Here is a 14,247-nt window from a genome sequence, read left to right as displayed (position 1 = left end):
CTGTTTGTTTGTTTTTTTCCTGGAGTTCCCAATATAGTGTATAAAACCGGTGGCCCTTCAGAATACTATGTTAGGTGACCAACACAACACACAAAATAATATATATTTCATAGCCTTGTGCACTGTTGTAGGTGTTCTGGAGTATTAACACTACTTGTGTCCTTATTTCTGCTCACTGAGCTGTGGTGGAGTGGGTGGGGTCTCTAGTTTGACCCAAAGGCTCCCAGACACCAAGAATGTACTAGATATATCTAGGTTCCGTGGAAGGTGAGTCAGAAGCCAGTTTCTCAGGCAGCCTTTGAAAAATTGGGATGTTCACTGCATCCTGAGGGAGGAACTGGGGTTTGAGATCTTTCACTCATCCACACTGAACATAAGGGAGAATGGCATATTGTAACTTCATTGGGCTACTCTAAATTGATGCCTCATTGTCAAAAGTTCCCAGTCTGTATTTCTAACAGGAACTCAATGACTGGCTCTTTGGCCTCCCCACCCCCCAAGGGAGGAGCAGTCCTGTTAGGCCACAGAGGAGAGCTTTGCAGCCAGTCCTGAAGATACCTGATACAACAGGATCGGATGAATGGGGAGGAGGTCCCCCCTATCGGTGGACTTGGCAAGGGGCAGGGAGGAGATGAGGGAGGGAGGGAGGGACTGGGAGGGAATGAGGGATCGGGACACGGCTGGGGTACAGAGTTAATAAAATGTAACTGATAAGAAAAAAATAAAATTAAAAAAAAAAAAGTTCCCAGTCTGTGCTCAGTTCTTGATAGGGTTCTAATGTAGGTACAGCTAAAACTATCCTGTCAGGCAGCTCACAGGGAAGCAAGATTCCTGCAGGCATCATCCAGTCCTTGCCTTGTCTCTGTAGGGAGAAGGTGCAGCTTCTCGATCGTGTGGTGCTATGCCACATTGGGCACCTTTCACTTAGTTCTGTACTTCTTACAGGTGAATTGTGTTGATTTGAGCACTCACAGGCAGGATGTACTGTGGTTCTTCATATTAACTACTTGGTCGTCTTCTTCGTATGGTCATATATTTCATTTCACTGTGGAATGGACTCACTAGGTCACATAAAGAAATAATCTCCATATTGAATTGGTGGGGCTTTCATGGGAAGGGGGGTATAAGGACTTCTTCTGCCATCTCTTTAGGTCAATCATCTAATTTAGTGCTTTTGTGTAATGTTGTATAATCATCATTGTAATGGAATTTGAGGTCACTTTGTTGTCCTCAAAAAAAAAAAAACCCTTTACATATTAGTAGTCCTAATTTATTTACCATAGCCACTAAGCCTAATTCACCATATTCTCGTTTTTTGTTTGTTTGTTTGTTTTTGTTTTTGAGACAGAGGCTTTCAACATAGCATAGGCTGGTCTCAGTCTCCCCTCGCTGAGATTACAGGTCTGTACCACTCTTCCTGGCTTACAAATCTACTTTCTATCCTCTCTAGTGGCTTATTTTTTGACATTATATATAACAAAAGGGTTCTAAAATATGTGTTATTCTCTCTAGAGAAGCTTCTCAATTATGTGGTCATAGCTCACTTCCCAGAATACTTTGCTTTTGTCAGTGATTAAACATCAGATAGCCACATGTTTTTTTCCATCTTTTGGATAGAATGAATTTTGCTGATTTGAGCACTCATGGGCAGGAAATGCCTGTTCATTGCTTTAACCACCTGGCCATCTTCTTTATATGGTCATAGGTCTTATTTCACTGTGGTAGACTCAAAGGAGTGGACTCGTTAGGTCACATAGCAGGTTAATACTTAATTTGTAAGAGATTCCAATTTTCTTCCAAAATGAGGCAGGCAGATCTCTGTGAGTTCAAGGCCAGTCAGCCTGGTCTACAAAGGGAGTCCAGGGCAGCCAAGGCTACACAGAGAAACCTTGTCACAAACAAACAAACAAACAAACAAACAAACAAACAAACAAAAAACGGAAAGAAGGAAAGAAGGAAAGAAAGAAAGAAAGAAAGAAAGAAAGAAAGAAAGAAAGAAAGAAAGAAAGAAAGAATAACAAAAAAGAAAACAAATTTATAGACATTGTGGCTGGAGATATGGCTCAATGGTTGAACATTTACTGGTCTTGAAGAGGACCAGGGTAGGTTTCAGCTCACACCTTTCTGTAACCCCAGTTCCAGAGGAACTAATGCCTTTAAAAAAAATCTTCAGAGATTTTCTTCTTTATTTTTATTCACAGTTTTTAAATTTATTTTTTATAATTTATTCACTTTATGTCCCAATGGTAGCCCCCTCCTGCTCCCAGTCCTACCTTCCCTCCCATTTCCCCCCTATACCCCTCCCCTAGGCCTCAGAAAGGGGGATCCCCCCTACCATCTCATGCCAGTCTATCAAGTCTCATTAGGACTTCTTGTATCCTCTTCTTCTGTGGCCTGGCAAGGTCTTCCCCCGGCTCCTCCAATAGGAAGAAGTGATCATGTCTGAGGCAGCCCCTGCTCCCCTTGGAGACCCACATGGAGACTGAGCTGTCTATGGGCTATATCTGAGCAGGGAGTCTAGGTCCTCTCCATGCATGGTCCTTGGTTGGTGCATCAATCTCTGCTGGCTCCCCTGGGCTCAGATTTGTTGGCTCTGTTGGTCTTCTTATGGAGCTCCTGTCCCCTCTGGGTTCTTCTATTCTCCCACTCTTTCCTAGGAGTCCCTGCACTCTGCCTAAAGTTTGGCCATGAGTCTTAGCATCTTCTTCCATCCTCTCCTGGATGGAATCTTTCAGAGGACATCTATGGTAGGTTCTCGTCCTGTTCCCTCTCTTCAACTGCTTCTAGTGTCTATTCTCTTTGCCCTTCTGAATGAGAACTAACCATCATCCTTAGGGTCCTCCTTGTTATTTAGCTTCTTTAGGTCTGTGGATTGTAGTATGTTTACCTTATACTACATGGCTAATAAGTGAGTGTATACTATGTGTGTCTTTTTGTTCTGGGTTACCTCATTCAGGATGATCTTTTCTAGTTCCATCCATTTGCCTGAAAATTTCATGATTCCTTGTTTTTAATCGCTGAGTAGAATTCCGTTGTGTAACTGTACTAAAATATCCGTATCCATTCTTCCTTTGATGGACATCTAGGTTGTTTCCAGATTCTGGCTCTTACAAATAAAGCAGCTATGAACATAGTTGAGCAAATGTCCTTTTTGGGTATATGCCCAGGAATGATACAGCTGGGTCTTGAGGTAGCACTATTCCCATTTGTCTGAGAAAGTGCCAGATTGATTTCCAAAGTAGTTGTACAAGTTTGCACTACCACCAGCAATGGAGGAATGTTCCCATTTCTCTATATCGGATTCTAATATATTCTTTTTTAAGACTCATTTTTAATTTTTATATCGTGTGTGTGAGTTTCTGAATGTATATATTGCACCACATGTATGTTTGGTGCCCACAGAAACCAGAAGAGGGTGTTCAACCCCCTGAAACTAGAGTTTTGAGCCTCCTGATGTGGTTGGTGGGAAATGAACCTGGGTTCCCTGCAGGAGCAGCAAATGTTTAACTGTTGATCTACCTATCAGCACCATATTTTTTCTAAGTCTGACACTTCTATTCTATGCTCTGTGCTCTCTTCACTCTCACTCTCTCCTCTTCTGTCTCCTTTCCTCTTATTTCTTTTCTTATTAAAAAGTACACTTATTTGTTTGTGTGCGTGTGTGTTTGTGTGTGTGTGTGTGTGTTTAGAGGACAGGTTTCGGGAATCAGTTCTCTTCTTCCACTATGTGGGTCCCTGGGAATAAACTCAGGTCATCAATTTGGCAACAAGTGCCTTTGCCAGCTAAACCATCTTGCTGGCCAGTAATATATTCTTGATGTTTCAAATACAAGGATCAGTTTGAAATTATTTTCTCTCAGGTTATACACTGTATTTTTTATTTTTTTTAAATATACAGGCTATAGATTAATAGACTAGGTTTAGTTTTTCTTGACAATAGCTACAGTAGACACATTAGTCATAATGAGACATCACCTCGTTTTTAAAAGTTATTATTATCAAAAAGAGAAAAGATAGTAAGTGAGGATATGAGGAAAGGGAACCCTTACACTCTGTGGGTAGAAATGTGAATTAGCATAGCCATTATGTAAAACAGTATGAAGGTTGCTCAAAAATCAAAAATAGAACCAACAATTTCATTCCTGGGAAAACAGCCAAGGAGAATAAATGCAGTCAGTGAAGGAGAAATCATCTGCATTCCTCTGTGTATTGCAGCCTTATTCAATAGTCAAGAAATGGAGCAGGGGCATGCACATGCCTTTAATCCCAGAGCTTAGAAAGCAGAGGCAGCCTGTTCTCTATGACTTCAAGACTAGCCTGGTCTCTAGAGCAAATTTCAAGATCCTCAGTGCTACACAGTGACACCATGTTTCAAAAAGGAATAAAGAAATAGAAACAATCTAAGTGCTATTAGCTGATCAATGTATGTATAAATATGGTGTATAGTAAAAGTATATGTTATTCAGTTATGAAAATGATAGAATCTGGGGCTGGAGAGATGACTCAGTGGTTAAGAACATCATCTGCTCTTCGAGGGATCCTGAGTTCAATTCCCAGCAACCACATGGTGGCTCTTAATCATCTATAGTGAGATCTGGTGCCCTCTTGTGGCATGGAAGCATACATGCAGGCAGAACACTATACATAATACATAAATCTCAAAAAAGAAGAAAAGAAAATGATAGAATCCTGTCATTTGTCGTAGTGGATGAAACAGTTTAATCAAAATGATAACTATTATACAATCTCACTTATATGAAGAATCTAAAAAAGGTTATTTCTAGAAATTGAGGGTAGAATAATAAAAGAGGCTGGGGTAAGCAGAAGGAAAGGAGAGCTAGAGGAAGATTTTTCAACAGGCACTGATTTACCATTTGATAGGAGCAAGAAACCCTGGTGTGCTATTGCACGTCAGGACGATTATATATAATAATGTACTCCATATTTTAAAATCTAAACAAAGGGGGCTGGAGAGATGGCTCAGAGGTTAAGAGCACTGGCTGTTCTTTCCAGATGGTCCTGAGTTCAATTCCCAGCAACCCATGGTGGCTCACAACCATCATATAATGAGATCTGGTGCCCCCTGCTGGCATGCAGGTGTACATGCAGACACAGTGTTGTATACATAATAAATAAATATTAAAAAAAAATCTAAACAAAGGTTTCTAATGCATTTGCCACAAAGACATGCTTGAGGAGACAGATGTGCTAAACCTGAACTTGAGCATTATGCTGTGTATACTCTATATATGTATTGCAAAAATCACACAGTACTCCATTAATACGTGTAACTTTAATATTTTGTATTGGTAAGAAGTAAAAAATAAAATAAAATAAACTTTACCAGGGTCATACTACAGTTGGTAGCATGCCTGCTTGGTACACACAAAGCCCTGGGCTCAAAGCATAGTGAACATAAACTGCCATCTCAGCACTCAGGTGTGAAGGTAGGAAGATCAGAAGTTCAAGGTCATCATTGACTATATAGGTAGTTTAAGGCCACCCTGGAATACATAACAGCCTATCTCAAATACAAAAATAAATAAACACAAACGTATGAATAAAATATTTAGGGGGAGAAAAAGTGTACGAATTGTATCAATATTTTAAGTTGCACATATATTGGGGTACAGAGGGAAAAATCCCCAGGAGTGGTCTGAGTTCAAGGCTTAGGCACCGTTTTATCACACAGCAACTCACTGTGGATAAGTGACTCTAAATAAAAAGCGTCTAAAAGAATTGCAGGACGCTGTTCAGTGTGATCTGCTTCTGTGAAGGAAATGAACGAGAAAATATATTTACATAAACACATGGAGAACAGTAAAAGGGGGAGAAAGAGGCAAGAGAGTGAAATTTGCTAACGTGTCCCTTCTTATATAGTTCTTATTTTTGAATCATATGGATTTGTTCACTGATTTTAAAATTAGGATGAGAAAACGGTTTCCTATGAGAAGAGCAAGTCTGAGGACTCATTCAAGAGACTGATGTTTTACATTATAAGAATATTTGGCACAAATTGAGTTTTTGAATGCATGTTTGCTTTGCAGGAGTAGTGAGTCATGAACAGAAGAATTTAAAAGTAATGAAATGATCCAGGCATGGTGACTCATGATTTTAATCCCAACAGGTTTCTGTGAGTTCCAGGCCACCCTGGTCTTCAAAGTGATTTAGTTCCAGGCTGGCCAGGACTACACAGAGAAACCCTGGATCAAAACAAACAAACAAACAAACAAACCAATAAACAAATAAATAAGCAAATAAAGAATAGGACATGGGCGTCGCCTTGCGTGCGCTGCGGCGGCGGCTGCGTCTTCCCGCTCCCGCCGCGCGGCCGGACGCCCGACGGTAGCCCCCCGCGCCGCAGTCGGCCCGGCGCCGCCGCCTCCGCCATGCCCCCGAAGAAGCAGGCGCAGGCCGGGGGCAGCAAGAAGGCGGAGCAGAAGAAGAAGGAGAAGATCATCGAGGACAAAACTTTCGGTCTGAAGAATAAGAAAGGAGCAAAGCAACAGAAGTTCATTAAGGCTGTCACTCATCAAGTGAAATTTGGTCAGCAGAACCCACGCCAGGTAGCGCAGAGTGAAGCGGAGAAGAAATTGAAGAAAGATGACAAGAAGAAAGAACTGCAAGAACTAAACGAGCTGTTCAAGCCTGTAGTTGCTGCACAAAAAATAAGTAAAGGTGCAGATCCCAAGTCTGTGGTGTGTGCGTTCTTCAAACAAGGGCAGTGTACTAAAGGAGATAAATGTAAGTTCTCTCATGACCTCACTCTGGAGAGAAAATGTGAAAAACGAAGCGTTTACATTGATGCAAGAGATGAAGAACTTGAAAAAGATACTATGGATAATTGGGATGAGAAAAAGCTGGAAGAAATAGTAAACAAGAAGCATGGTGTGCAGACATTTCCTTGAAGCTATTGAGAATAACAAGTATGGCTGGTTTTGGGTGTGTCCTGGAGGTGGGGACAACTGCATGTAACGCCATGCACTTCCTCCTGGATTTTTGCTAAAAAAAGACAAAAAGAAAGAAGAGAAAGAAGATGAGATTTCATTAGAAGATCTAATTGAGAGAGAGCGCTCTGCCTTAGGTCCAAATGTTACCAAAATCACTCTAGAATTTTTTCTCGCATGGAAGAAAAGGAAAAGACAAGAAAAGATTGATAAACTTGAACAAGATATGGAGAGGCGGAAAGCTGACTTCAAAGCAGGGAAAGCACTGGTGATCAGTGGTCGTGAGGTGTTTGAATTTCGTCCTGAGCTGGTCAATGATGATGATGAGGAAGCAGACGATACCCGCTACATTCAGGGAACAGGTGGTGATGAGGTTGATGATTCTGTGGGTGTGAATGACATAGATGTGAGCCTGTACATCCCAAAAGATGTAGAGGAGACAGGTATCACAGTGGCCAGCCTTGAGAGATTCAACACATATGCTTCAGATAAAGATGAGAACAAGTTAAGTGAAGCTTCTGGGGGTCAGGCTGGAAACGGCGAGAGAAGTGATTTGGACGACAGTGGAGGGGGAGGACAAGAAAATGGATCCATCGGTGCTGTTCCTGTTGATGAAAATCTGTTCACGGGGGAAGATCTGGATGAATTGGAGGAAGAACTGAACACACTTGATTTAGAAGAATGACACCACACGAGTCGCGGAGGAAAATTAGGTCAGCTCAGTGTGGTCAACATGAATTGAAATTGACCTCATTAATGGTTTGCCACCTAGAATCAACAGGGTGTTCGTTTCCCTCGTGATGATTCTGGAGGGATAGTGTCCTCCACAAAAGGAGCACTATCCCTGTGTCTTCTCTTCTGACTTTGACTACATCTCATAGTAAGTGCACAGTAGCTGATAATAAGAAATGGCACTACAGAAGGTGATTGTTGCTGTACCTGTCCACTCACGTAGGAAGTGTAACTGCTTTTCCAGCTTTTGATTTCCATTGGGCATGTGTAATTTCCAGGAACAACAAAGTCACACTTAAAATACTTTCCGTCTGCTGCCGTTTTTAATGAGTGGTTTCCTTTCCTTTGTATTTATGTTTGAAAGACTGCCTGAAAGGTGAGCCCTGTACTTGATAAAGGAAGATGCAGATTCAGTGTTGTACATCTTGGACAATTAGATGGACACTGAGAGTGGGACTTGTTCAACCTGACAGGGTCAGCCTTGTCGCCCTGTATTAAAGCTGTTTAAAGTTCTCCCCTTTTTTGCCAATAAAGTTGTAAATAAAAACCAAAAAAAAAAAAAAAAAAAAGAATAGGACATGATAGGAGGACATAAAGTAGGACATGATAGCAAATGCCCAGCACTCAAGAAGCAGACACCAGGGGCTGGAGAGATGGCTCAGTGGTTAAGAGCGCTGTCTGTTCTTCCACTGAACTGGGGTTCAACTCCCAGCACCCACATGGCAGCTCACAACTGTCTGTAAGCAGTCCAGGTGGTCTGACACCCTAACACCAATGCACATAAAATAAAATTAAATAAATAAAAAAGAAGCAGAGACCAAACCAAACAAACAAAACACAGTTACTTAGTTCAAATTCATAGAGACTCGCAGTTAAAAATCTCTGGTTTTGGAATTAATAAACTGAGTTGTAGTATTAGCAAAAAAAATAAAAATAAAAAAGTGAAAAAGTAAAACAGGCATTTTTTTTTTAATCCAGAGATTCAAATCCAGAATTCTAGTGAGAGAGTGGCATTCCCATGTTCACTCCAATAACCTATCGTGGGAGAACCTAAACCTCCCATGATACAGAAATTGATAAATTGTGACAAGAACATACAGCAAGTTATTGTTTAAACTTAGAAAAATATTCAACAATATAAGAACACAGATTTTTTTTAATTTTATTTTTTTCTACATTTTATTAACTGTATCCCAGCTGTATCCCGCTCTCTCATTCCCTCCCAGTCCCACCCTCCCTCCCTCATCTCCTCCCTGCCCCTTTCCAAGTCCACTGATAGGGGGGGACCTCCTCCCCATTCATCTGATCCTATTTTATCAGGTATCTTCAGGACTGGCTGCAAAGCTCTCCTCTGTGGCCTAACAGGACTGCTCCTCCCTTGGGGGGTGGGGAGGTCAAAGAGCCAGCCATTGAGTTCCTGTTAGAAATAGTCCTTGTTCCCCTCACTATGGGAAACCAATTGGTTACTGAGCTACTACGGGCTACATCTGAGCAGAGGTTCTTTTTTTTTTTTTTTTTTTATGAAACCTTTGTTTCATATGAAAGCTTTATTTAATTGGCAATATTCTTATGAAAGCTTTGTTTAATTGGCAATATTCTTAGAGATGAAGAATGTGGTGTCATGAAATGGCATGGAAACTGTGAACAGTTCTTTATGAACAGTGTACCCTGGATTGTACCCTATAATTTTTTTTATTATTATTAATTACACTTTATTCATTTTGTATCCCCCCATAAGCCCCTCCCTCCTCCCCTCCCCATCCCACCCTCCCTCCCCTTTCTGCATGCATGCCATTCCCCAAGTCCACTGATAGGGGAGGTTCTCCTCTCCTTTCTGATCTTAGTCTATCAGTTCTCATCAAAAGTGGCTGCATTGTCCTCTACTGTGGCCTGGTAAGGCTGCTCCCCCCTCAGGGGGGAGTGATCAATGAGCAGGCCAATCAGATTATGTCAGAGGCAGTCCCTCTTCCCATTACTATGTAACCCACTTGGACACTGAACTGCCATGGGCTACACCTGTGCAGGGGTTCCAGGTCTGAGCAGAGGTTCTAGGTTATATCTATACATGGTCCTTGTTTGAATGTCAGTCTCAGAAAAGACCCTGTGCCCAGATATATTTGGTCCTTGTGGAGCTCCTATCCTTTCCCCATCATACTAACTCCCCTTCTTTCATATGATTCCCTGCACTCTGCCGAAGGTTTGGTCATGAGTCTTTGTATCTGCTTTGAAAACACTGCTAGTTAGTCTTTCAGATGCCTTCAGTAGACTCCTGTCATACGTTCAATGCACATCCCATCTGTCTTTCTAAACGAGGATTGATCATCTTACCCCATGTCTGCTCTCTTGATTATCTTTTTTAGGTGTATAGATTTCATTATGTTTATCATATCTTATAGGTCTATATAAGTGAGTATATATCGTGTTTGTCTTTCTCCTGGGATATTTCACTCAGAATGATCTTTTTTAGATCCCACCATTTGCCTGCAAATTTCTGATTTCCTCCTTTTTGATTGCTGAGTAGTATTCCATTGTGTAAATGTACCACAATTTCTGTATCCATTCCTCCGTTGATGGACATCTGGGTTGTTTCCAGGTTCTGGCTATTACAAATAAAACTGCTATAAACATGGTTGAGCAAGTATCCCTTACCACTGCTAGGTATATACCCAAACTTTGCTCAAGAACACAGATTAACTTGCAGTAAACTCTGCTAAATAAGTCAGTCATATATACATTCAATACTGTATAATTGCGTACAGACGCGGAGGCGGAAGCTAGAGTGGCGGAGGAAGCAGTGCGTGGAGCAGCGGGCGGAGGCACCGCAGACCAACCAGGCAGAATGTCACAATGGATGAGGCGGGCATGCCCCTGCTCCCCGACAGCCTTGTCTACCAGATCTTCCTGAGCCTAGGCCCTGCAGATGTGCTTGTTGCTGGGCTGCTATGCCGCCAATGGCAGGCTGTATCCCGGGACGAATTCTTATGGAGGGAGCAGTTCTACCGCTACTACTAGGTGCCTCCAGATGTGTGTGCCCTGCCACCCAGATCTGGAACAACGACCTGACCATCTCGCTGCTGCACAGTGCAGGTATGAGGCCCTACAACTGGAGCTACACCCAATTCTCCCAGTTCAACCAAGATGACTCATTGCTGCTGGCCTCAGGGGGTGTTTCTTGGGCCACATAACTCCTCCTCAGGCGAGATAGCTGTCATCAGCCTAGACTCCTTTGCCCTGCTGTCCCATGTGCGAAACAAGCCCTACCATGTGTTTGGCTGCTGGTTCACAGAAACCAGCCTCATTTTGGGGAACCTGCACCACATTGAAGATAGCACCTCCTGCTCAGTGCTGTGGCTCAACAATGCCTTCCAGGTTCAGACTGGAGCAGGAGGGGCAGGCTGGGCAGATGGGTGGGTTAGGGCTGGGAAATAGAGAAGAAGGTGTGGGCAGGGCTGGCTATGGAAGGGCAAATGCAGGGCCCAGCGTAGGCTGTTTCCCAGGCTTGGTTCTCTGGCCAGCACCTACCTGCTCTAGGCTTTGGCTTGTGTCTCACACGGAATGTGGAGTCAGAGAATGTCAACGTGGTAAAACGGCTCTTTAAGATCCAGAGCCTCAATGCCAGCACCATCCACACAGTGATGGTGGCTGACTGCAGCCGCTTTGATAGCCCAGACCTACGGCTGGATGCCGGCAACCAGGCTGGGCTCCCCTGCCGAGTCTTTGACCTCGGTGGGGACAGTGAAGAAGAGGTCACTGACCCAGGTCTGCACGCCTCTGGTTCTAGCCATGTCAAGGAAGGTTTACGGCGCATGTTGGATAGTGCGTTGGATGGACATGCATAGCTGTCAGATTGTACTCTGGAGACCAAGGTGGCTGAGCTGCTGGCCCAAGGCCACACCAACCCCCCAGAGTATCGTTCCCCCAGGAACAAGTACCTTATCTTTACCACTGGCTGCCTCACCTATTCACCACATCAGATCGGCATCAAGCAGATCCTGCCGCACCAGATGACTACAGCAGGGCCCACGCTGTGCGAGGGCCGGGGTTCTGATGCCTTCTTTGACACACTGGACCATGTCAGAGATGTGCATGGGCACATCCTTGGCATGAGCCTGTCTCTTGATAACAGGTACTTGTACGTGAATAGCCGTGCCTGGCCCCCTGGCTCAGTGGTAGCTGACCCTATGCAGCCACCACCCATTGCAGAGGAGATTGACCTGCTAGTGTTCGATCTCAAGACCATGTGGGAGGTGAAGCGGGCTCTGCGAGCGCACCGTGCCTACGCACCCAATGATGAGTGCTTCTTCATCTTCTAGGATGTCAGCAAGGATTTTGTGGCCAGTGGAGCTGAAGATCAGCACGGCTGTATCTGGGACCGCCACTACATCTGCTTAGCCAAGCTGCGGCAGGAAGATGTGGTCAACTCAGTGGCCTTTAGCCCCCAGGAACAGGAGCTCTTGTTGACAGCCAGCGATGATGGCACTATCAAAGCCTGGCGCTCACCACGAATTGTTCGTGTCCTCCAGGCCCCACGCCCATGCCCACGCCCACGCCCCTTCTTCTCCTGGTTTGCCAGCCATAAGCGCTGAAGGCTTCAGTGATGTGAGCCATTGGGACCCACTGGGGAAAGATACCCTGTGGTTCTTTACTGCCCTGGGATGTACAGTAGTTCTTTACTGCACTGGGATGGAGTAGCTCACAGCAGTGATGCCTTAGGAGGGGTAGTCTGACCCCAACACACACACACACACACAAACACACAAACAAAACCTGCTTACTCAGCTATCAGGCTTAGCACTAGGGTAGCCCTTGTTGGCAGCACCAGAGATCCCATGTCAGACTCTTGGCCAGCTTGGGTTACATGGGACACTGAAGGACCTGTTCTTCACCTACCCTCCTCCCCTGGGTTGACAACTCACAGAGCTCCAAGCTGGCCTCTGCCTGGGTACCTTTTATACTCAGCAGAACCCATAGCCTTGGATGTCTTGAGCGTACCCTGGGTGACAGGCCATAAGCTCTGGTCTCTGGTAATTTGGTTTGTGCTACTGATGGAGTGGCCTGCAGTTGACCATGGGTGCTGCATGCTGCACTCATTAACTGTTGGGACCTGAATAAACAGTTGGCACCAATAAAAAAAAAATACTGTATAATTCTGCTCACATGAAATATGTAAAATATTTAAACCTATAGACATGGCATTTCACAGAGACTAGATGAAAGACAAATATCAGATTCCTAATCAATGGCCATAAAGGGTTATACAACTTTGTCCTTAGGGCCACAATCATGTATGCATATACCTTAAAAGTAGTTAGAAATATGGGTCTTGTGTTTAGTGTTCTTGATGCATTAAGTAAAAGGCACGTTTTTAAAAAAGAAAAATGTAAGTCAATGTTAGTTGTCATCATAACTTTATAATTAATGTAAAATGTGATATTTTCTTCCCTTCAAAATTATATATATTTTATATAACAAAATAATATTACATTTGGGTTTTTGTTTTTCCATCAACCAAAGTGAGACAGGTTCTGATATCTTTAGGATATTACATAAAATCAGATGATCTAACACTGCCTGCCTTACGGTTTCTGTGCAACTCTGCATTGCCTGTTTGACAAGCATCCATTTGCCTATTTCCTCTTCTTTGTGATACTAGAAAAAATAAATTGAAGGTTTCATTTTTTTATATGTTTGTGGAATGCTGGTATGAATTGACTATCAAAATTGCTATTGGCAATATAATCATTTTTACAATACTGACTCTGTTAACCTTTTAACATGGGAGTTATTTCTATATCCTAGCATCTTCTGCCATTTCTCTCTATTGAATAAAAACGATCTTCGTAAGAGTTCTTAACCACATCCATAGAAAGATTTATATTCTAGCATTTTAGAAGCTAACTGGTGGGAACATGTTGCCAAATTCCTTCTATGAAGTGTGTTTTACCTGAATACAGAAAGTATAATGATATTTATTTGTACATTGCAAATTTTTAAAAACTATCATATCTGAGTGTTTTAAACCTTACTGCTTTTTAAATAAAAGAGCTTATTATAGGGGACAAAAGAGTTGGGTAGAGCTCTATACACCTTCAAGACTAGCCTGATATACATAGTGAAGTCCTGCCTCAAAATATATAACTGTAGGGTCTGGAGAGATGGCTCAGAGGTTAAGAGCACTGGCTGTTCTTCCAGAGGACCTGAGTTCAAGTCCCAGCAACTACATACATGGTGGCTCACAACCATCTATAATGAGATCTAGTGCAGGCAGAACACTATATATGTAATAAATAAATAAATAGATAAATAGATATAAATAAAAATCTTTTTATTTTATTTTATTTTTTTCTTATCAGTTGCATTTTATTAACTCTGTATCCCAGCTGTATCCCGCCTCCTCATTCCCTCCCAATCCCACCCTCCCTCCCTCATCTCCACCCTGCCCCTTTCCAAGTCCACTGATAGGGGAGGACCTCCTCCCCATTCATCTGATCCTGTTTTATCAGCTATCTTCAGGACTAGCTGCAAAGTCCTCCTCTGTGGCCTAACAGGACTACTCCTCCCTTGGGGG

General features: G+C 42.9%; 1 protein-coding gene and 1 pseudogene across 1 annotated transcript; both read left to right on the top strand.

The window, feature by feature from the left end:
• The first annotated feature begins 6,281 nt into the window (after positions 1–6,281).
• LOC129684804 (zinc finger CCCH domain-containing protein 15-like) lies at positions 6,282–7,982 on the top strand. Its single transcript, XM_055618053.1, is given in 2 exon segments — positions 6,282–6,889; positions 6,891–7,982. Coding segments are annotated over 2 exon segments (1,242 nt in total). The 5' UTR covers positions 6,282–6,389; the 3' UTR covers positions 7,633–7,982.
• A 2,518-nt stretch (positions 7,983–10,500) lies between these two features.
• Positions 10,501–12,265, top strand: LOC129684839 (F-box/WD repeat-containing protein 5-like; annotated as a pseudogene).
• Positions 12,266–14,247: the final 1,982 nt, after the last annotated feature.

This window comes from Psammomys obesus, unplaced genomic scaffold, assembly GCF_907164565.1.
Source record: "Psammomys obesus unplaced genomic scaffold, mPsaObe1.curated_primary_1811, whole genome shotgun sequence".
Lineage (NCBI taxonomy): Eukaryota > Metazoa > Chordata > Mammalia > Rodentia > Muridae > Psammomys > Psammomys obesus.
The sequence above is the reverse complement of the archived record's forward strand: the minus strand, read 5'-3'. Positions and strand labels throughout refer to the sequence as shown.